The following is a 23,171-nucleotide window of genomic DNA, read 5'->3' on the forward strand; positions in this document are numbered from 1 at the left end:
TATCAGATAATGGTTGCTAAATGATGATTGTTTTCTAATTCCATCTTTGGCACTTCCTTCCTTATTGGCTCAACAAGATGTTCCAGGGTGGTTTTTTCTGGAAATTTTACCTGCCCCAGCTCTGGACTCCACCCTTTCTCCAAGGAGCTTTCCTTCTGTTTAGTGGGGAATGATATTTAGAAACCAAGATCTGGGTGCCAGGTGGGCTCATTGGTACCACAGTATCATTATTTCTTTCTTCTTTTTTTTTTTAAACAAATTTATTTATTTATTTATTTTTGGCTGCTTGGGTCTTCTTTGCTGTGCGCAGGCTTTCTGTAGTTGCAGCGAGCGGGGGCTACTCTTCTTTGCGGTGCGTGGGCTTCTCATTGCAGGGGCTTCTCTTGTTGTGGAGCATGGGCTCTAGGCACGCGGGCTTCAGTAGTTGTGCCTCACGGGGCTCTAGAGCGCAGGCTCAGTAGTTGTGGCACACGGGCTTAGTTGCTCCGCGTCATGTGGGATCTTCCCGGACCAGGGCTCTAACCCGTGTCCCCTGCACTGGCAGGCGGATTCCTAACCTCTGTGCCACCAGGGAAGGCCAGTGTCATTATTTCTTGCTTCTCTCATTGTAATATGTTACAATATGTCCCTATATTATCTTATGTCTTTAAACCCATGAGTGCACACCAATATTTCTGATTCGAATTCAACACCAAGGTTTATCCCAGCCCCTTTACATGTTTCTAAAGTCCTTCTGTGACTGTGAAAAACCTGGTTCCCAGGGCTTCTCTGGTGGCGCAGTGGTTGAGAATCTGTCTGCCAATGCAGGGGACACGGGTTCAAGCCCTGGTTTGGGAAGATCGCACATGCCGCGGAGCAACTAAGCCCGTGAGCCACAATTACTGAGTCTGTACATCTGGAGCCTGTGCTCCACAACAAGAGAGGCCGCGACAGTGAGAGGCCCGCGCACCGCGATAGAGAGTGGACCCCACTTGCTGCAACTAGAGAAAGCCCTCGCACAGAAATGAAGACCCAACACAGCCATAAATAAATAAATAAATAAATAAATAAATAAAATAAAAATAAATAAAATTAAAAACCTGGTTCCCGTGACACTCAGTACTCATTCCCCGGCACCCCACCCCACCCCTGACCCCCACCCAGTGTGTAACCAAACCCTAGACACCCTGGCCAAGGCCCAGTCCCAGATATAAACTTCCTGTTTAATTCCACCCCCATTGGGCACACTGGTTGAAAGCTTGGCCCCGACAGAGGAGCTGAATCTATGCATTTTAACTAAAAAATAAATAACCAGCAAGTTTTTTTTCATTTTTCTAGTAATTCCTTTTTATTTTATTTTACAGGAGTACAGGTTGGAAAACCTATTTTTTTCTTTCATTTTGTTCTGTTCAATTTTTATGGCATTATATATAAAATCAGTAACACTGGTTATCATATGTCAATCAAAAACTGATTGGCAGTTATCCCTAGCTTATCTTTTCTTCAATTTTTTGCTTACTTTACTGTTTTCCATGTATTTTTTTTTAATTGAAGTACAGTTGATTTACAATGTCATATTAATTTCAGGTGTAGAGCACAGTGATTCAGATATATATATGTATATATATATATATATATATATAAATTCTTTTTCAGATTCTTTTCCCTTATAGTTTATTACAAAATATTGAGTATAGTTCCCTGTGCTATACAGTAGGTCCTTGTTTGTTATCTATTTTATGTAAGTAGTGTATATATGTTAATCACAACCTCCTAATTTATCCCTCCCCTGTCCAACCAGTCACTCTTGAAGTCTACTTGGGAACCAACTCAAAATCTTGACAATTATGAAGTTTGAAAATCGACAAGCAAACAAGAGAATTAAGTATTTATGCTGACTTACACCATCTGTACCTCGGGGTAACCACATAGATGAGGGGAAATTTCTCTTTATAGACCTATTCCAAAAGTAAATGAAGAAGTGGCAGATTTGACTATCACCACTTTGTAACTCTTAATGGATTATGAATCTAGGTGATGCTTATCAGCAGGCGCTACCACCACGAATGAGAAATGCGCTGACATTACCTGCCTCCTGGGGTTATGTACACGATACCACCTATGAAGTGTCCAGTCCTAAATCCGATCAACCTCTAGATCTAACTATTCATTTACAGGAAATTCAGGGGAAAACAGGACACATTAAATGTCACCCTGGGGGCTTCCCTGGTGGCGCAGTGGTTGAGAGTCCGCCTGCCGATGCAGGGGACATGGGTTCGTTCCCCGGTCCGGGAAGATCCCACATGCCACAAAGCGGCTAGGCCCGTGAGCCATGGCCGCTGAGCCTGCGCGTCCTGAGCCTGTGCTCCACAACGGGAGAGGCCACAGCGGTGAGAGGCCCATGTACTGCAAAAAAAAAAAAAAAAAAAAAGTCACTCTGGGTCCATAGAGACAGAAAGCAGATTAGTGGTTGCCAGGGGCTGGGGGATGGGGGAGAGGGAGTAACTGCTTAATGGATGTTGGGTTTCTTTTCAGAGTGGAGGAAAACTTCAGAGTGGTGAAGGTTGCACAACACTGTGAATATCCTAAAAACCACTGAATGTACTTTTCAAAGTGGTACTTAAATGGCGAATTTTATGTTATATGAATTTTACGTCAAATTTTTAAAAAAGCAAAAAGACACTATAGGGATGCCACTATAGTGGATCCTTAACCACTGCTCCATCGGGGAAGTCCAAAACATTTCTGTGTGTATGTGTGGAATCATGTTCTTATCTTTTATGTATCATAATTTATTTAGGTTAACACAGTTCCTCAAAAAATTAAACACAGAAGTACCATGTGATTCAGCAATTCTACTTCTGGGTATGGACCCAAAAGAAATAAAATCAGGAACTCAAACATATTTGCATACTCATGTTCATAGCAGCATGATTCACAATAACCAAAAGATGGAAGCAACCCAAGTGCCCATCAACAGATGAATGGATACACAAGAAATGGAATATCCACACAACGGAATATTATTCAGCCTTAAAAAGGAAGGAGAGGGCTTCCCTGGTGGCGCAGTGGTTGAGAGTCCGCCTGCAGATGCAGGGGACACGGGTTCGTGCCCCGGTCCGGGAAGATCCCACATGCCGTGGAGCGGCTGGGCCCGTGAGGCCTGCGTACCGCAAAAAAAAAAAAAAAAAAAAGGAAGGAGAGGGCCTCCCTGGTGGCGCAGTGGTTGAGAGTCCGCCTGCCGATGCAGGGGATACGGGTTCGTGCCCCGGTCTGGGAGGATCCCATATGCCGCGGAGCGGCTGGGCCCGTGAGCCATGGCCGCTGGGCCTGCGCGTCCGGAGCCTGTGCTCCGCAACGGGAGAGGCCACAGCAGTGAGAGGCCCGCGTACCACAAAAAAAAAAAAAAAAAAAAAAAAAAAAGGAAGGAGAGTCTGACACCTGCTACAACATGGATGAACCTTGAGGACATGATGTTCAGTGAATGAAGTCAGTCACAAGAGGACAAATACTGTCTGATTCCACTTATAGGAGGTCGCTAGAAGAGTCAGGTTCATAGAGACAGAAAGTCCAATGGTGGCTGACAGGGGCTGGAGGAGGGGGGAGGTGGAGTTAGTGTTTAATGGGGACAGAGTTTCAGTTTTGCAAGATGAAGAGTTCTGGAGATGGATGGTGCGGATGCTAGTACAACAATATGATACTTAATGTCACTGAACTGTACACTTAAATAGTTAAGATGGTTTTGTTTTTAAGATGGTAAGTTTTATGTTATGTATATTTTATGGTAATTATGTTTATTTTACCATTAAAGAGAAAAAAGACTTAAGAACAGTGCCTGGGGCTTCTCAGTGGTTAAGAATCCGCCTGCCAGTGCCAGGGACACAGGTTTGATCCCTGGTCCAAGGAAGATCCCACATGCTGCGGAGCAATTAAGCCCGTGTGCCACAACTACCGAAGCCCGCGCGCCTAGAACCCGTGCTCTGCAATGAGAAGCCACCGCGATGAGAAGCCCCACTCACTGCAACAAGAGAAAGCCCGCGTGCAGCAATGAAGACCCAACGCAGCCAAAAATAAATAAATTTATATTAAAAAAGAAACAAAAAAAACAGGGCATCCCTGGTGGCGCAGTGGTTGAGAGCCCGCCTGCCGATGCAGGGGACAGGGGTTCGTGCCTCGGTCCGGGAAGATCCCACATGCCGCGGAGCGGCTGGGCCTGCGCGTCAGCGTCCAGAGCCTGTGCTCCGCAACAGGAGAGGCCACAGCAGTGAGAGGCCCGCATAAAGCAAAAAAAAAAAAAAAAAAAAACCCAGTGCCTGGCACAGAGAGAACACACTGTGCTTAGTAAATCACTGAATGTAGAGTAATTGAAACAACATCGCTGTACTGTGACCCCCAAGGGCAGAGGGTCACATCATTCTTGTTCTCAGGTATGTGCCCCAGGGCTGGCCAATCACAGATGCTCCAGAAAGATTTTTTTTTTTCCTTTGGCTATGCTGCAGGGCATCCAGGATCTTAGTTCCCCTAACCAGGGATGAACCCGTGCCCCCTGCAGTGGAAGTGCAGAGTCCTAACCACCGGACTACCAGGGAAGTCTCAGATTTCATCTTCTGACTGCTTGAAACCCTTCAGGGTGCCTCACCACTTTTCCTGGCCCTCCCGACCTCTCCTTCCACCATCCGCCCTCTCCACGCCCTGCCCCGTCCAAACCCAGGGGACTCAGCGCCCCCAAGGGCTGTTATGAACGGCCCCCACCAGACCCCCAGCTCTCCCACCAACGGCCTTGGCCCTGGATACCCCTTTGGCCTGGATCACGCACCCTGACTTACTCCACCGCCCCTGTCGGAACAGCCCCTGTGGCTCTGAGCTCTTTGGGAGAGATGTGTTTGGGCTCGCCCATCCCTCCAGGCAGGGTAGCCAGAGCCTGGAGGGCATGCATCCCCCTCTCTGGTGACTCTCCTAGGGGTCAAGGGCACAAGTGGCTTTAGCCAGAGGCTGGAGCTTCTAGAACAGCTGCCAGGCACTCAGGTGAGAGGAAACACACATTGGGTCATGTGATCAGTGCAGGGTAGGGTGGAGGGCCCATATGGGCCTGGGGGGATGGCTATAAGCCTCCTCTGCAGTGGCAAGTGGCCCTCAAGCCAGCCCTGCCACCCAGACCAGCGGGAGAAGCTGGGTCCTGAGGAGAGGCACAGCAACAGTTACCCCCCCACGCCGCCTGTGCGCTTCTCCTCTATCACCAGTGCCCCCCCCACCGTGGGCCCTCCTCAAAGGTCAGTCTGGGATGGAAGGAGCTGGGGTGGGACTGGCATCGCCAACCTCCCTGGGCAAGGTGACAGGTGAGGTGGTGGCTAGGTGGGTGGGCAGTGGATGAAAGCAGTGAACCCCAACCGGGGGGGCTGAGAACAGGGAGCAGCGGGCACAGCCCACCCCTTCCCAAGGGGCACCCTCTGGTCTTAGGGCTGGCTGTCCTAGGGCCCGGGAGTTTACCTGCCCAAGCCCTCGCCTTCCCTTCCTCCCTGCCACACGGGCAGCAAGAAGAAGGTCCACCCAACCACACCCTCACCCACCCCAAGACCCCCGTGGTCAGCTCAGGGTGCTCCGCGTTGTCCTGGGCAGGGGGCTGAGCCAGGGCGGCTGGAGCTTGCAGCGAGGGACCCTGGCTCGGGAGCGCCGCCTGGTGGAGAGAAAGAAGACAAAGGCGCAGCGGCAGGTTTCTGTACAGGAAGTCGGATTATACATTTTAGTAACCGGGCGAGAGAAACGAGGCATCAGGGCAACAGTGCAGGGGCCACAGGAAGAATAAGAGATCGAGAGCTAGGGTTTGGCATAAATCTTACAAAGTGTATAAAGAATTTGTGTTTCTCTACAATAACAAAAAAACCAAAGGCTACAAGAGCGGTTGTATATACAAAACACGGAGATATTGCTTCACTTGCAAACAGGTTCCTGACCAGACAGGGAGACAAGACAGAGAGAAGGGCACAGGGAGGGGGTGGTGGGTGGAGAGCGCGCCGCGTGCAAAAAGGAGGGTGAGGTGGGGAGAGGGTCTTCTCCCAGCATCAATCTACAGGCAGGAGCTGGAGTTGCGCACGCACGGGAGAGGTCGAAGGCATGTGCGCTGCTGGCTGTGCGCGGGGGAGCGGGATGCCGAGAGCCAAGAGTGTCCGTCTGCCTGGCCCCTGGCGCCTTGCTCTTCGGGCTTCAGCCTGGAATGGGGTTCTGGTTGGGAACCGGGGGCCAGCTGGGCCAGCTGGCCAGAGAGGGAGGGCGGCGATTGCTCCCCGGAGGCTACCGTGGAAAACTGGAGAAGCCTGCTCGGTGTGCCCATCCTCTTGGCCTCTGGCCGGCCCGGTCCATCCTGCCACCCTCCCCGTCCCACTGAGATGCCCACTGGGACCCAAGGAGAGCAGGTGCAGCAGCCGGGGCTTCTAGCTTTCCTTGGGCGGGACAGGAGATGCTGCTCAACTCCTGTTCTTTGTGCGGAGCTCGATGGGAGGGCAGGAGCCAGTCACAGAGGGGCGGAGGGGGTGGGCAGGGAGGACAGGGCAGGGAGGGGTGGGCGGAGGACAAGGACGTGCACGCACGCTGAGACCAGGCGCGGGGCGGTCACAGGTTCTGGCAGCACTGCAGCTTGTTGGGTTTCTGTCCGTCGGTGGTGGGTGGCACGCTGATGTCCACCACGTTGTTTCCGGGGGACTCGTCGTGCGCTGCGCGGTCCGCGATCTGCTTCTGTGACACAATGCGGTAGATCTCTGCGGGGGCAGGGGCGGGGAGAACGACACAGGGTGAATGCGCTGCATGCCCCCAATCTCGGTTACCTCCCCCTCCCACAGGACTCATCTGGATGTCACCTCCTCACGGTAGCGCCCTGGATGCTGAGCTGGATCCCCTTCCAAAGGCTCCCACTGTGCCCTGTGCACCCCCATCACGTCAGGGGGAGCCATGCCATGGGCTGGGCTCCTGGAGGCTCCCTGCCCATCCCCAATGCTGGCTGTGTTCCCAGCGAGGGAAGGACCCATATCTGTTTGCAGATGTAACTCCCAGCCCAGGCCTCTCATTCTTTAAGATCAGAGGCCCTCCTCCCTCAGGAGAAACTCCCAGAAGCCCAGGGGCTCTGGGACCCTGAGACCACCTGCCTCCCCAGCTGACCCTGTGGGCTGTTCTCTAGTGAAGCCATGGCAGGGCCCATCTACGGTAGCTGGGCTTAGAGGGTCTCTGTGCCCTGAGTGCCAGCAAGGGTGGGATCTGGCCTCACGCTGTGGAGGGTGCCCTGTTTGTCCTCATGTCCAGACTAAACAGCAGTTTTAAGGAAGGAAGGTTCAGGGGCTGCGTTCTGGAGCACGTGACCCATGTGGCTGGTGCCCTTCCCACGCCCACCCTCTGTGATCCCAGCTGGGCCCTGTGACCACCTGTGAGAATGTTCTTGAAAGCTTCCTCTACGTTGGTGGAATCCAAGGCTGAGGTCTCAATGAAGGACAAATTGTTCTTTTCTGAAAGAGAGAATATTTGCACAGGTGAGTCAGCTGGTGGAGGTGGGGGAGGGTGGTCCCCTATACCCTCCTCTTGGGGACCGTGGCTGCCTGTCCGCTCACCTGGCCCAGGAAATGAAGGGCTGGGGCCGAAGGGGTAGGACGGAGATGCCCACCCCTGCAGCCATGGGCACGGCCAGGGAAGATGCACCTGGTGCAGGGGAGCTGCCTGCATTCCAGATGCTTCTCGGATGCTTCAGTCAGAGTCTCGCTCTCAGGAGTGTGGCACCTAGAGGCCCTGGCCAGAGCAGATGGCCCAGACTGACACCTAGCAGCCCTCTGGCCACGCCCTCTGGCCCAGCGTGCGCTCACCTGCGAAGGCGCGGGCCTCATCCGTGGGCACGGCCCGCAGGTGGCGCAGGTCACTCTTGTTGCCCACCAGCATGATGACGATGTTGCTGTCGGCGTGGTCCCGCAGCTCCTTCAGCCAGCGCTCCACGTTCTCGTAAGTCAGGTGCTTGGCAATGTCATACACCAGCAGCGCGCCCACGGCACCTCGGTAGTACCTGCAGGGACGGGGCAGGGCCCAGGCATGAGCCGAGCCAGCGTCCCTGGGGGCCCCCCAGGCTCTGTGGGCAGTGGCTCCTTGGCCCGAGGGGTGGCCATCAGGGCCTCGAGGGAGGGGCGCGTGTCCTGAGGCCCTGGCTCCACTCCCCAGATTCAGCTCAGGAATGGGGAGGCCTAAGGAGGGAGTTTGGGATCTGGGGTCAGAAGACACCCACGGGGTCAGCCACCAAAAGGGGAGGAGGAAAACAGTGACTGTGCAGGGAAAGGGCAGAAGCTCTAATGCCTGCCGTGGCCCTGCCCGCCCAGAGCACCAAGGAGATGGATGGACACACATCCACTCCAAGGGATCAAGGAGCCGAGAAGGTGACCAGGCCTCGGTGGAGGGATTCCAGAAGACAGCAAGTGACCGACAGGGAATGGCCAGGAGTTGGGAGGGTCAGGGAAGAGGCAGTCGAGGGGGTCCTGATGGTGGGGTGGCCACAGGAGGGCCAGGGGTGCCAGGGCTGCACCTGGAAAAGGAAGGCTGGGAACACGGCTGGGCAAGGCGGGCCGAGCAGGCAGGCTGGGGAGCGGGTAGAGCCTGATAACAGCCCTCACCGTGTAGCCAGCGCCCGGCGACACTGCAGTGCCTCAATGGGACGCCAGGGGTCAGAGGGGCTGTGGGACATGCCCACCTGGGGTCACAGCGTGACCAAGCCTGGGCACTGGCCTTTCAGAGGGTCCCACAGCTCCTGGGGGTCTTGTCCCTCCACCCTGTGCCCCCTGCTCTCGGGTCTGTGCTCTCCCCTTGCCCCGCCCCCCCCAGCCCAACTCCTACCCATCTCTTGGGGCCCACGGCCTCCCCGGCCCCACCACTCACGCCGAGGTGATGGCGCGGTAGCGCTCCTGGCCGGCGGTGTCCCAGATCTGCGCCTTGATGGTCTTGCCGTCCACCTGGATGCTGCGGGTGGCGAACTCCACGCCGATGGTGCTCTTGCTCTCCAGGTTGAACTCGTTGCGGGTGAAGCGCGATAGCAGGTTGCTCTTCCCCACGCCCGAGTCCCCGATGAGCACCACTTTGGGGGCGGGGAGGGATATGAGTGAACCTCCCTGGGTCAGAGGGGGGCAGTGCCCCCGAGCCAAGACCCCACATGCTGCCCACGTCCACCCACAGAACCTTCACAGTGGCGCCCCGGGTGCTGCAGAAACACGACAGCCAGTGATGGGGCAGAGTTGCAGCTGTCCTGGGGCCCCTGGCCCAAGGCACCACGTTTCCTGGTACAGAAGCAAACAGGGTCCTTCAGAGAAGGGCTGCCCCTGCTCTGATGGGACACAGGGATCCAGGCATCCCGGCAGAAGGCAGCTTGGGGACGCATCAACTCCCAAACCTCCACGGCAGCCTGGTGACCTGGGCAGCCAGGCATGCCTGAGAAAGCCACAGAGCTGGGTGACCTTGGGCAAGTCACTTAACGTCTCTGGGCTGCCTTTTCCACAGGTGTGAAAAGGGAGACAGTAACAAGAGCCACCTCGGGGAGGGGGACACGGGAATGCCTGGGATCAGAACTCAGCCAGCATCTCCTATGCTAAGATGGGGCGGGGCGGGGGGCGGGTCAGATCGTCCTGCAGGGAGATGGGAACAAGGGCCCTCCTGAGCAGCGCAGGGCAGAGCAGGGCAGAGCAGGGCAGGCATAGGCGGGTCTTACCCTCCATCCCTCCCTTTACTGAGCTTCCTGCCGCCACCTGTAGAAGCCCTGCCTCTAGGGCTCCAAGCTCCAAGCTCCAAGCTCTAGGCTGGAGGGTCCTGGGCCTGGAGGGCTGCGCTCTGACCCAGGACACAGTGGGGACTTGTGTCAGTGTGTGCATAGGTGTGTGTGCGGCGCAGAAGAAACAGCCTTTCTTTCCGGATGCCCCAGCTGGAAACCACAGGGACCCCCAAGTGTGGGCCTTAGGCTCTGGCACCCCAGGGTAGCTCTGGCTCGTGGGGAGCCATGGGGGCTGCAGACTTGGTCACCCAAGTCCCCGATGAAAAGTTTTTCCTTGATGAGAACTTCTATGTGTATGTGTTCAGATTCCTGCTGCTTCTTACCACTTTCACTGCTCCCCGACCCCAGGCCATCGTCACTCCCGTCACTCCCTGTTGCTGCGACAGCCTCCTCCCTGGGGCCCGCCCTTACATTTACTCTAAGCTTCAGCCAACAGGCTGTTTTCCTCTTGGCCGCCAGAGGGTGCCTGTGAGCACCCTGCGTGGGTCCCATCCCTCCTCTGCCTACAGCCTTCCAGGGCTCCCACCTCCATAGTCCTCCTGGCAGCCCACAGGGCCGTGCATGACCTGCCCCGTCCCCTCCCTGCCCTCACCTCCTCCCTCTCTCTCCCTTGCTCACTCTGCTCCAGACACACGGGCCTCCCTGCAACGTTACCCTTTGCCTGGAGTGTTCTTCCCTAGGTACCCACCAGGCTCCTGCCCTCATCTCCTCTGTGTGGCCCCTCGGATGGCACTTGATCGAGGAGGCTCCCTGCAGCCACCCTCTTAGAACCCCCCTCCCAGGACTTCGCTGGCGGTCCAGTGGTTAAGACTCCGCGCTTCCACCGCAGGGGGCCCAGTTTCGATCCCGCGTGCTGCAACTACAAGCTGGCATGACGCAACTAAAGATCCCGCACGCCGCAACTAAAACCCTGGCACAGCCAAATAAATAAATAAATAAATAATTTTTTAAAAACCCTAAAACCCACTCCCCCCAACACTCCCCATTCCCCTCCCCTACCTTTCCCCCATAGCTCTCCCTACCCTCTCACACTCACCAGGTTTCCCTTATAGATTTTTTTTTTGTCATTGTGCCTCGAGGGCAGCCATCTCAGTCCGATTCCCTGCTGTATCCCCAGGACCTGGTGCACTGCCCGGCGCACGGGACTCACCTGAGCAATGCCTGTCGAATGAACAAACGCCAAAGTGGCTGGCGGAGCTCCCCAGGCCCACCTCCCCCCACACTGGAAGATGCCCAGGTCACCATCCTTGGGCCACAGGTAAGGAGGGGGCAGGCCAGGCAGCCCCCAGGACCCAGCACCCTCTCTGGACAGGCTGCTTTAAGAGCCAAGGACAACAAGAACAGGAAGAACGTTCCGTGCTGAGAAAGCTCTGGATGTGCCATCACCTCACGTATGCATCACATGACCCATTTTACAGATGAGAAACTGAGGTGCAGACAGGGGAGTGACCAGCTTAAGGCACGTGGTCACCAAAGGTAGAGGTGGGGTCTGAGCCCGTGCATAGCTGAAGGCTCGCTCCCACCCCCCAACCAAGCTCAGTAAGCAGCAACTTGCCCAGGGCCACCCAGCTGGAGAGTGGTCCAGCAGGATGTGAACCCAGGTTTTCTGGATCCAGGGCTGAGCTCAGGGGTCTGGGTTCCGCTTTCTCTTCTCCCACCATCTGGGGTATCCTGAACCCCTAGAGTAGCTAGCAAACTCCTATTTGTCCTTCAAAATCCCTGGGTTCAGGCTTCTCCTCTTCTCCCAAACCACCACGTGGCCTAGCCCACAACACCTGTGATGACAGTGCCAGTGTCCTCCCCTGACACTGGGGGCACCCAGCATAAGAATGCCAAGCTGACTTCAGAGAAAGGTGGAAAGAGGTGAATGGACATGGGCCTGGGGCTGAGGGCCAAGGGCGCCCAGTCATGCCAGTAGGGCCATGACTTTACTGACCATAGGGCCCACTGTCCACACTCTCACCCCGTCACCTCGTGCCCATGGCAGCTGCAGGAAGCTGGCCAAAGCCAGGGAGGTCTGCATATAGTTCTCACATCCTCAGGAACAGAACAGGAAATGAGGAGGAGGGTCCTTTTGGGCCCTTGCCTGTATCCTCCCCACCTTCTCACTCCCTTCCCAGCCCTGTCCAGCTGTCCAGCCTCGGGGTCCCCTCTGCCGCATCAGGGTTCTGCCCCGGCCCAGCCAACCATTTCCTCAGCCCCTCAGGCCAGGCCCAGCCCTAAAGGCTTTGTTACGGAGTTCTCAGGGCCACCCCAGGGACAGATGTTCACATCATCGTGTACAGTTGGAGACACTCAATACAGAGTGACCAAGTTCCCTGGCCCAAGGCCACCCAGTGAGAACAGTGGGGGCCAGAGCAGAACAACAGCCACCAGCTGCTGCCCGGACAAACGGCGGGGAGGTGGGGCTGCCCCCGCGGTCCCTGGCACGCAGTGCCCAATGCAGAAGTGGCCGGCAGGGCAGCGGCTGGGCTGGTCCCGTGTGCAGGATGGAATGAGAATGGCATTGTCCAAGATACAAGTCATCTGTTGTCTCCGGGAAAGAAAGGGCCCTTGAGGACACAGCCCCCAGCATTTCCACAGGAGTTGGTGGCATCACTGGCCGGGACACGGTCCCCCTGGGCACACCAGTTGGCTGGCAGATCAGGCAAGCCCAGTTGGCAAAAACAAAGAGCTGGCACCTCTTGGAAGCCCTTGGTCCTCTGGCCCGCCCCACAACAGTGTGGCACAACTGGGGCCCCCATTCTGACACTCAGGTCACCGAGTGGCCATTGGGGGCGCTTGGCTCCCCAACTCCAGGCAGAGCAGGGCTCCACCCCTCCCCGAGGAAGCAGGCCCTGCAGATCCCAGGCCCCAGGGACTGGCAGGGGGAGGAAGAGCCAGAGCTATTCCCCAGCGGAATCAGAGAGCAGAGGACAGGTGCCCCAAACCGGGGCACAGGCAGGGCCACCATTCATAATAGGGGCGGCTGGTGTGCTCGGGTCCCAGACCAGCCGGCCAGGCGTGAGGCCTGCTCAGGCTGGAGAGCCAGGAGGCTGCCTCGGGAGTACTTGGTGAGCACTGGGGCCGGCCTGTTCCCTGGGAGTGAGTGGGGGGAGCTCTGGGAAGGCCTTGCTGGCCCTTGGGGACCTAGCTGCTCGCATTGTGGCCCCTGCCGCCCAGTCCATCAGAGGAGAGTTTGGGGCGCCCCCAGGGATTGATCGGCAGGCTGGGAAAATGGCCCTTCGCTGAAAAGGATAAAATGTTAGCAGGATAAATGTGACGATCTATAATTAGGTACAAATAAACAACCTCACTCCTGGGTGGGGGGATAAGCAGGGAGGAAAACAAGCTGCACAGGGGGCTGGGGGGGGGCTGGAACACCCAGGGGGATCTGCTGGCCTCTGCCGGGAGGTCAGGGGAGCCAACCTGTGACATGGCTGCCAAAAAAAGCAAGTCAGTGGTGGGAAGGCTGGAGAGGGGGGGCAGCCAGTGTCCCACGTGAGAGGTGTGGCCCCTCTGTGCCCAGGGCAGGGCCAGGGGAAGGTGACTGAAGCCTGGGGGAGGCTGGGCGCGGGATGGGGGATGAGAGGATCACAGCCCCCCTCCACTCCTGAAGGACTCCCTGCACCAGGCGGCAGGGCTGGGGAGACGTACGGTGAGAGTACCGGTCCTTGTCAACCCTTCTGGCACAGCTGTGTCCTGGACACCTCTCTACTGCCTAGGCCTGACCCTCTGCAGGCCACGGGGTCTCAGGAGGGGTGCAGGGTATTCATGTTTCAGTCTACCTGCCATATTTATGGCCAGTGATGCCATGGTGGCGGCTTGCCTGCCTGCTGGCTTCCTTCCTTCCTTCTATGAGTCAGAAAGAATTTCCTTTTCCTATTTAAGTGAGACAAAAACTGAGTGGATTTAAAAACAAATATTAGGGGCTTCCCTGGTGGCGCAGTGGTTGACAGTCCGCCTGCCGATGCAGGGGACACGGGTTCGTGCCCTGGTCCGGGAAGATCCCACATGCCGCGGAGCGGCTGGGACCGTGAGCCATGGCCGCTGAGCCTGCGCGTCCGGAGCCTGTGCTCTGCAACGGGAGAGGCCACAGCAGTGAGGGGCCCGTGTACCACACACAAAAAAAAAACCCCAAATATTAGGGGACTTCCCTGGTGGCGCAGTGGTTAAGAATCCACCTGCCAATGCAGGGGACACAGGTTCGAGCCCTGGTCTGGGAAGATCCCACATGCCGCAGAGCAACTAAGCCTGTGCGCCACAACTACTGAGCCCGTGTGCCACAACTACTGAAGCCCACGTGCCTAGAGCCTGTGCTCCACAACAAGAGAAGCCACTGCAATGAGAAGCACGGGAACTGTATCAAAGAGTAGCCCCCGCTAGCCGCAACTAGAGAAAGCCCGCATGTGCACAGCAACAAAGACGCAACACAGACAAAAATTTAAAATAAATTTATAAAAACAAACAAATATTAAAAGATAATAGAGGGTCCTCCAACAAGGCGTTAAGTGTGAAGGTGAGGTCTCAGAGGACCAGTTTGGTAAACGCTGACCTTGTGAGTTACACTTTCGCTTCTGACCTGGCTTGAGACAGTCAGCAGGGCACCTGCTCTACTCAGAAAAGGAGCCCAGTGGGAGAGGGCAGCGGGGCAGGCAGGCACCGCCCCCGCCCCCCCCCACCACCAGCTGTGGCAGTAGTGTTTCCAGGAAGAGGACTCCGGAGATGAATCCTGAGAAGCGCACAGCCTGCTCCATTGCCCCTGACCCAATAACTGGACTTCTGGGAACATACTTCAAGGAAATAACCCAAAGGGCAAAAGATGACTCGTGCAAACACTTGGAGCTGGGTTATTTACAACAGCAAACGGCTGAAAATAACAAGTGGGGGATGACCACGGAAGCACTGGGAGGAACGCCCCCTGACCTTGTAGTAACACATCCAGGTGGGTGCCAGCCAGGACCTGGGGAGCAGCTGCCTCAGGGTGGGCTGAGTAGAGACAGGCACCAGCTGCAGCAGGACTGGCGTCCAGTCCACCTGTCACCCGTCCCCAAGGCCCTGACAGAGCTTCCTCTGCCTCTAAAGTGAGACCCCAAGGTTCAGTGGGCACAAGGGCCTGGGCCCAATCCTGCCGACCACACAGCCTCACTTGCCAGCAACGTATCAGCCTGCAGGCAGCTCCTCGAGCCCATGGTGCTGTGTGACAACTCCGGACCTTTGCATGGGGACTCGCCCTGCCCAGAAACCTTTTACCACGTGGATATCCCAGGTAGGAAGCGCTCCATCCCATTTTCTACATTCCCAAGGTCCCCAGAACCCCAGACCCAACCAGGGATAATACCATAGACACACAGGCCACACTCCCAGGGATGGCCAAGCTCCCCCAACGAGGGAAAGATGTCAGTGGCTGGCATGGGAAGCACACCCTCACGCAGCAGGCAACATGGCAAAGGTGTCCTGTGTGCGTCCAGGGGTTAGCTCTCAAGGGTGACCAATGCCAGCCAGGGAGCCCAGCACAGCAGCACAGGACCTGGCCAAAGCCTAGGTTGGCACAAAAGGCACTGGAAAGTCAGTGACCCCTAAGCTGCCTGACCTTCCTAGGCCTTACTTGAGGCTCCTAGAGCCCTCTGTTGCCTTGGCAGGGAAGATCCTCCAGCAGGTTGGAGGAGACCGTCTGACAACCCCAGTCCCAGATCTTGGCCACAAGCTCCCCCAGATACACTCCTTAGTGGTCTGGGTTCAAATCCTGCTTTAATACTTAAACTGTCCCTCCAGTTTCCAGGTCCATAAAGAGAGATGCTGGATAATATGGATCTCACAGGGTTGTGGTGAGGATTTCAATGAATTCATGTGTGTAAAGTGCTTAGAAAAGCGCGGGTGCTTGGACAGCGCTCTCAAGAGATCTAAGAGTTAAGACATAATTATTGCTGTTAACCACCAGGCCTGGGTTCAGCACACACAGTCCCCCGCCACCACGCCAAGTGCCACTCCACGCAACTCCGACTCTGCTCCCCAATCCAGGGTCCACCCCCCCACCCCCGCCACACACGCACCTCAACCCCCGTTGTCCGTCCCTCCCTTCCCGGGCTCCGCCCCCAGATGCACTACCACCAATCAAGACTGGCCCCTCCTACTCCATGAGAGCACCACCCCCACCCGCCCACCCTAGCCCACTTATTGGACACACCCACCACATCCTAGCCCCGCCTCTAACGGACGCGCCCCCATCACGAAGGGAGCTTTCCACCCAGCCTGGCCCGCCAAATGCTGGGGCGGCCCCGCCCCCTGAATGCCCCGCCCCTAACGGCCTCTCCCACTGCCCCGGGCCCCACCCCCCAGGGCCCTGGCCCCGCCTCGGAGCATCCCGGGCCCCCAAGCCTCTCTGGACAGCCTGCCCCGCATGGCTGCGCATCCCGGCCCGAGCTTGACCAAGCCCGGCCTGCACTGGCCATCCCGGCTGCCTGGCCTGCCAGGTCCCAAGCCTCGGGCTCCGGCCTGGGCCCAGAGGCCTGGAGCGCAGCCTGGGTGCTTGCCCGGCGCCTCGCCGCCGCCCGCTCGCCCTTCTGTGCCCCACCAACCGCACCTTTGAATAGGTAGTCGTACTCGTCGTCCCGAGTCCCCATTGTCCTGGCGCTTCCGGCGGGATTGGCGACTTCGCAGCCCCACCACAAACACCCGACGGGGGCGGAGCCGGCGCCGCGCAGAGCGGCGGCCAGATGGCCAATTAGCGATGGGTGGCGTAGCGACCGGCACCCAGAGAAGCCAATAAGAGGCGGAAGCAGAGCCCCCGGGGTGGGCGCCGCCGGAGATCCACCTTCTTCTCCCTCGGTCTCCTGGAGAAAGGCGGAAGGAATGCGGACCTTTCTGAAGTGACGGCCTCGCCAGCCTATCACAGGCGAGCTCTGGAAAGCGGGGCGGAAAACTGGAAGAATGAAACGGATTGACGGAGCGAGTAGCCAGTGAGAGGTTTGATTCAGACAGTACCGGACCAGCAGAGGACCTGTCCGGGAGGGGAAATGGGGCTACATCCAGGTAGTGTTACGCTATTTACCGTCCCGATGACGTCATAGGTCAATGCTCGCTGCTCTGCGGGCCGCCCATCCCCACCCCACCCCCGCTGCCCCCAGAAATGACAGTTTCTGAGGGGACATCTGAGTGGGGACTTCTTTAGCTTAGAGGTCTCCTCTCCTCTCTGGGTTGCAGTTTTCTCCCTCTATAAAACGGGAGAAACTCACCTTATGGAATCTTTGGAGTATGACTAGATCATTGACCTAAACACATACTAAATCAACCACCCACTGCCTGTCATTAAGTCTTTGTTTAACAAATATTTATAAATCCTTACTGGGTGTCAGACTGTCTCCCATTCTCTGTCCCCTTATCCTGTTTTTTTCCATCTCCCACCCTAAGGATTTATCCCTACTTTACATTAAAGTATGCATTTCTTTCTCCATCCTGTTAAAAAACAAACTTCTACTGAGTAAGTGTGAAGGTTTAATTGCCTTTATTAAAAGATTCATGAATCAAGCAGCATCTCATCTGTCAAGCAGAGATACTCCCAGAGGTTGTACAAAATGGAAGACTTTTATAGAAAAGAGGGTGAGACAAGAAGTCATGGACAATAGTAAAATGAAAGTTAATTCGGAGGAAAGTAAGCGTTCAGGTGAGGACAGCTTCTCATTGGCTAAGTTGTGGTGTTTCCATTGGCTGGGCTTGTTGCTGGGAGGGAAGAAAATCTCTTCAGCTTTAGTAAAGTAATTGCAGTTACTGTTTGGGAGTGCAAGGTACATACATCTCTTTTGGTTGGGGTCTGTAATTGATGTCTTCCTGTTTGGGGTAACTGAGGAGTAGCAGGGCATAAGAGCTCCCTCTGCAAGACTTCCTGACTCCAATTTTAGTTGAGGTTTCCTCTTTTAAATTTTCACAATCCTATTTAGTTTCTGTCCCCCACCAACAGAACATCAGCCCTGTGAGGGCAGGGGCTGTGTCTGTGGCAGCCGCTGCTGTGTCCCCATTGGGCAATAAACGTTGTGTTTTGTTTTTAAATATTTATTTATTTATTTGGCCGTGCGGGTCTTAGTTGTGGCACGTGGGATCTTCGTTGCGGCATGCGGGATCTAGTTTCCTGAACAGGGATCAGACCCAGGCCCCCTGCATTGGGAGTGTGGAGTCTTGACCACTGGACCACCAGGGAAGTCCCAGAAATGTTTGATTAGTGATAATGTAAGTATAGCTCATGTGCTAATTATAATAATAATAATTATTGCCTCCTGGACCTCATCCTTGGGTCATCAGGCATCCCAAACACAAATTTGGCCTCTTTTTCCCATATCCTCTCCTCCTCCTGTGACTCCATCCCTTCACCCACATCATCAAAGCCAGAGGTGGTGGACTCCCCTCTCCTCCTCGTCCTTTACTCCCCTGCCCCTCTCTCCCAATCCCTCCCTCAGTTGCCTTACTCTGTCCCTCCTCCCTCCTACACCACTGCCACCACCCCTATACTGGCCCTGTCATCACTTCACGGACCTGTGTAGTTTCCTGCTCCCAAAGCTCCCTGCTCTGAGCTCACCCCACACAGTCTGTTCTTCCCATAGCAGCCACATGGAGTCTTTTATTTATTTATTTATTTTAAAAATTAAATTAAATTTTTTTTGACCATGCCGCATGGCTTGTGGGATTTTAGCTCCCCAGCGAGGGATTGAACCTGGGCCCTCAGCAATGAAAGAACCACATCCTAACCACTGGACCACCAGGCAATTCCTATTTATGTATTTTTAAATTGAAGGATAGGGACTTCCCTGGTGGCGCAGTGGTTAAGAGTCTGTGCTCCTCAATGCAGGGGACCCAAGTTTGATCCCTGGTCAGGGAACTAGATCCCACATGCATGCCACAACCAAGAGTTTGTGTGCCACACTGAGGAGCCTGCATGCTGCAGCTAAGGAGCCCACATGCCACGACTAAGGAGCCTGCCTGCCTGCCGCAACTAAGACCCAACATAACCAAATAAATAAATAATTTTTTTTTTTAATTGGGGAGACTTCCCTGGTGGCACAGTGGTTAAGAATCCACCTGCCAATGCAGGGGACATGGGTTCGAGCCCTGGTCCGGGAAGATCCCACATGCCGTGGAGCAACTAAGCCCGTGCACCACAACTACTGAGCCTGCGCTCTAGGGCCCACTAGCCACAACTACTGAGCCTGCGTGCCACAGCTACTGAAGCCCGCGCACCTAGATCCTGTGCTGTGCAACAAGAGAAGCCACACAATGAGAAGCCTGTGACCACAATGAAGAGTAGCCCCCTCTCGCCGCAACTAAAGAAAGCCCGGAGTGGCTGCGGCTTCCGGTTCCGCCCGCAGCGGCGTCGCTGGCGTCCAGTCAAGTCGAGGCCGTCGCGGACTGGAGCTGGTCTGGGTAGCAGCTGGCGGAAGGCGCAGTCATGCCCCGCTATTACGAGGACAAGCCGGAGGGCGGCGCGTGCGCGGGCTTGAAGGAGGACCTCGGTGCGTGCCTGCTGCAGTCGGACTGCGTGCTCCAGGAAGGAAAATCCCCTCGGCAGTGTCTGAAGGAAGGAAACTGCAAAGCTTTGAAATACTCATTTTTTGAGTGTAAAAGATCAGTGTTGGATGCCAGATCAAGATTTAGGGGAAGAAAAGGATATTGATACTACTATGTTGAAACCAAGATGAAAACAACAAAGGATTTTCTCTGTCATCAAAACAGAGAAACCAAAATAAGAAACATACTTTTTGTTACATCTGTTCAGTTGGAGCAGTTTCTTCCTCCGTGGAACACTGAAGAAAATGGATGAGTATGTATAAAGTAAATGCTTCTCTTGCTCTAAGTTATTTTTAGAAGAAAAATTTAATTGAATAGTTATGAGCTAAGAACATACTAGATGTGTTTTAAGAGTTGTTCTGAAGCACAGAGAATGGAGAGATTGTTATTTTCAAACTTGACTCCTCAACCAAATGACATAGTTTGTACATCCTTTATGAATATTGTGAAGGCCACTAACGGGACTGTTAAAATCAACATGGTGCCTGGTGAGAACATGTCTATCTTGAAAGTTTAGGATAAAACTTTCTTTTATTCAGTCTGTACTATTTAGTTCTAAAATAAATTGTGTTTGATTCCTTGGAGGAAAAAAAAGAAAAAGAAAAAGAAAGCCCGTGCGCAGCAACGAAGACCCAACACAGCCAAAAATAAATAAATAAATAAATTTATTTTTAAAAAATTGAAGTATAGTTGATTTACAATGTGTTAGTTTCAGGTGTACAGCAAAGTGATTCACTGGCATATATATTCTTTTTCAGATTCTTTTCCATTATAGGTTATTACAAGATATTAAATATAGTTCCCCGTGCTATACAGTGGGCCCTTGTTGGCTATCTATTTTATTTATTTATATACTTTTTAAATTATTTATTTATTTATTGGACTACACCGGGTCTTAGTTGCAGCGTGCAGGATCTTCTTTGAGGCATGTGGGCTTTTAGTTGCGGCATGCGGGATCTAGTTTCCTGACCAGGGATCGAACCTGGGCCCCCTGCATTGGGAGTGCAGAGTCTTGACCACTGGACCACCAAGGAAGTCCCTGGTTATCTATTTTATATATAGTAGTGTGTATATGTTAATACCAAACTCCTAATTTATCCCCCCCACCCCGAGAGTCTTTTAAAACATAAGTCAGGTTATCTCGCTCCCTTGTTTAAAAATCTTTTAGTCCTGCCTTAAGTGAGCATTTACTGAGCACCTACATTGGGCCAGGCAATGCTCTATGGGCTGGAGATGCAGAGTTGAAGGAGACCAAGTCCCAGCCCTTGGGGAGCTGACAGTCTAGTGGAACAGGTAGACAAGAAGCAAGTAAACAACAGCACGCACAAGAAATTTCAGAGTGCAGTGAGCCCAGGAATAAACTGGGCTATGTGACGGCGGATCTACTTAGTTAGGGAGGCAGGGAAGGCAGCCCAGGAGGAGGTGGCATTTGCACTGAGTCTGAGGGAGGGGGAGGAGGTGGTGGGAACAGCATTTTAGACAGACAAAATAAAGAAGTGAGAGAAAGCCCAATGGCTCTGAACAGCCAGGAGGCCACAGTGGCTGGAGAGTTGAGTCCAAGGGCCCAGAGATGAGATTAGGGGAACAGATGAGGCAGGCTGGAAGCCAGTCCAGGGAGGACCCTAGTGGCCTTTGCACACTCCTGGGCTGTAGGCTTGAAGCCCAGCACTTTCCCGCCCAAACCCCCTCCCCACCCATTCACCACCGAAGCTTCTTGCCTCTCGCTGCAGCCAGGTGGGGCGATGCACTGGTTCCCCAGACAGGAGCTGTGCTTCCTTCCAAGGCAGCCAGGCTTTTGGTCTCCCGGTGCTCTCCTCCTGCGGTGCCACACCCCTCCCCCATCTTTGTAGAATTTTTATCCTTTGAAAACTGACTCATGGGGGAGGGATGGACTGGGAGTTTGGGATTAGTAGATGCAAACTATTACACATAGAATGGATAAACAAGAAGGTCGGGACTTCCCTGGTGGTCCAGTGGTTAAGACTTCGCCTTCCAATGCAGTGGGTGTGGGTTCCATCCGTGGTCAGGGAGCTAAGATCCCACATGCCTTGGGGCCAAAAAAACCAAACATAAAACAGAAGTAGTATTGTAACAAATTCAATAAAGGCCTTAAAAAAAAAAAAAAAAACCCAAGAAGGTCCTACTATATAGCACAGGGAACTATATTCAATATCCTGTGAGAAACCATAATGGAAAAGAATATGAAAAAGAACATATATATGTATATATATATATAAATTATACATATATATGTATAACTGAATCAGTGTGCTGTACAGCAGAAATTAACACAACGTTGTAGGGAATTCCCTGACGGTCTAGTGGTTAGAACTTCGTGTTTTCTTTGCCGGGGGTGTGGGTCCAATCGCTGGTCGGGTAACTAGGATCCCACAAGCCATATGGCCCAAAACCACGAAACAAAAAACCCCACAACATTGTAAATCGACTATACTTCAATAAAATAAATGTTTTTTTAAAAAAGTAAACCTTCTTAATAAACATGATTTTAAATAAGAAGAAAAAAAAATAAACACTGACTCAAAAGTGACCTCCGCCATGAAGGCATTTCTCCTGTCTGGGTCATGTTCTTCCCGCGCCCACCCAGCACGGCTCATAGTAATGACAGTGTTGGTAGTGATGGCTCACGTTTATGTTGTGTGCTCACCATGAGCCAGATGCTGCTCAGACTGCTTTTCCTGTAATGCTACATGAAATCCTCACAGAACCTGGAGAACAGGAAGGGGTGGTGCAGATGGGAGGGTGAGGTACCAGACCATCCCTATTTTCCGGATGCAGGAGCTGAGGCCACAGAGCTCGAGTGTCCTGTCCTGGCCCCTCCCCAGGAGAGTGACATGGTTAAGAGCCCCAGCTCTGAAGTTGGCTGAGTCAGGATTCACTTCCTGGCTCTGGTTGGGTTCCCAGCCATGGTGGTTACTCTTTCTGTCATTCCCAGTGATGGAGGGGCAGGAAATGCTGTGTTGGAGGAGGAGGTGATGGCAGAAGAAGGAGCAGGATTGGAGCCATCAGCCCTCTTTGGCAGAACCTGAGAGTAAAGAGTGCATAACTGGGAGGGCTCTGCCCCCACCTCAGCAGACTGGACTCCCCACCAGTTCAGCCACAGTGGTCTCAAGGGAGACTCTTCAAGCCTGCCCTATACAGGACACCCCCAAACAAGGATCCTGGAGAGGGTCTGGCCTCCAAGTGTTGAGGAGTTCGTCACCCATGCTCAGCCAGGGCCCCAGGGAAGCTAGTGTGTCCCCAACACAGAGGCTCTCCTCTAGTGAAAGAGGCCCCCACTACCTTCCCAAGGAACCCCTAGGAATATTGGAAAAATAGGTTCTCCTATTAAAACAGCAGCTGGGGCTCAGGGCATAGGCAGATGCTGTTTCTCCCAAACGTGCCCTATGATAATGTGCCATATGATACAGGTGATAATTGCAAGCAGTGCATTAAATAACATTGAACCACATACTGTGAAAGTCCTACCTTTTTTCAATTCCTTTAAAAAAAATTCTTTTTAATAAATAAATTTATTTATTTATTTATTTTTGGCTGCACTGGGTCTTTGTTGCTGTGCATGGGCTTTCTCTAGTTGTGGCGAGAGGGAGCTACTCTTCGTTGCGGTGTGCAGGCTTCTCATTGCGGTGGCTTCTCTTGTTGTGGAGCACAGGCTCTAGGCGCACGGGCTTCAGTAGCTGTGGCACATGGGCTCAGTAGTTGTGGCTCGCGGGCTCTAGGGTGCAGGTTCAGTAGATGTGGCGCAGGGACTTAGTTGCTCTATGGTATGTGGGATCTTCCCGGACCAGGGCTCGAACCCAGGTCTCCTGCATTGCCAGGCAGATTCTTAACCACTGTGCCACCAGGGAAGCCCTCAATTCCT

General features: G+C 54.1%; 2 protein-coding genes across 2 annotated transcripts; one reads left to right on the forward strand and one right to left on the reverse strand.

Annotated features, from left to right (window-relative positions):
* Positions 1-5,690: 5,690 nt before the first annotated feature.
* Positions 5,691-16,480, reverse strand: RAB11B (RAB11B, member RAS oncogene family). The gene is made up of 5 exons (XM_081232256.1): positions 16,320-16,480; positions 8,875-9,070; positions 7,821-8,014; positions 7,389-7,469; positions 5,691-6,731 (listed from the first exon to the last, which is right to left on the reverse strand). The coding sequence occupies exons 1-5, from the start codon at positions 16,357-16,359 to the stop codon at positions 6,586-6,588; spliced, it is 657 nt and encodes a 218-aa protein (XP_081088382.1). The 5' UTR covers positions 16,360-16,480; the 3' UTR covers positions 5,691-6,585.
* A 2,601-nt stretch (positions 16,481-19,081) lies between these two features.
* Positions 19,082-19,876, forward strand: LOC308616147 (cytochrome c oxidase assembly factor 5). The gene has a single exon (XM_081232268.1). It carries the CDS (start codon positions 19,173-19,175, stop codon positions 19,395-19,397), a length of 225 nt encoding a protein of 74 aa, XP_081088394.1. The 5' UTR covers positions 19,082-19,172; the 3' UTR covers positions 19,398-19,876.
* The last annotated feature ends 3,295 nt before the right edge of the window (positions 19,877-23,171 follow it).

The sequence above is a fragment of the Mesoplodon bidens genome (assembly GCF_964165515.1).
Source record: "Mesoplodon bidens genome assembly, chromosome: 4".
In the NCBI taxonomy this organism is placed as follows: Eukaryota; Metazoa; Chordata; class Mammalia; order Artiodactyla; family Ziphiidae; genus Mesoplodon; species Mesoplodon bidens.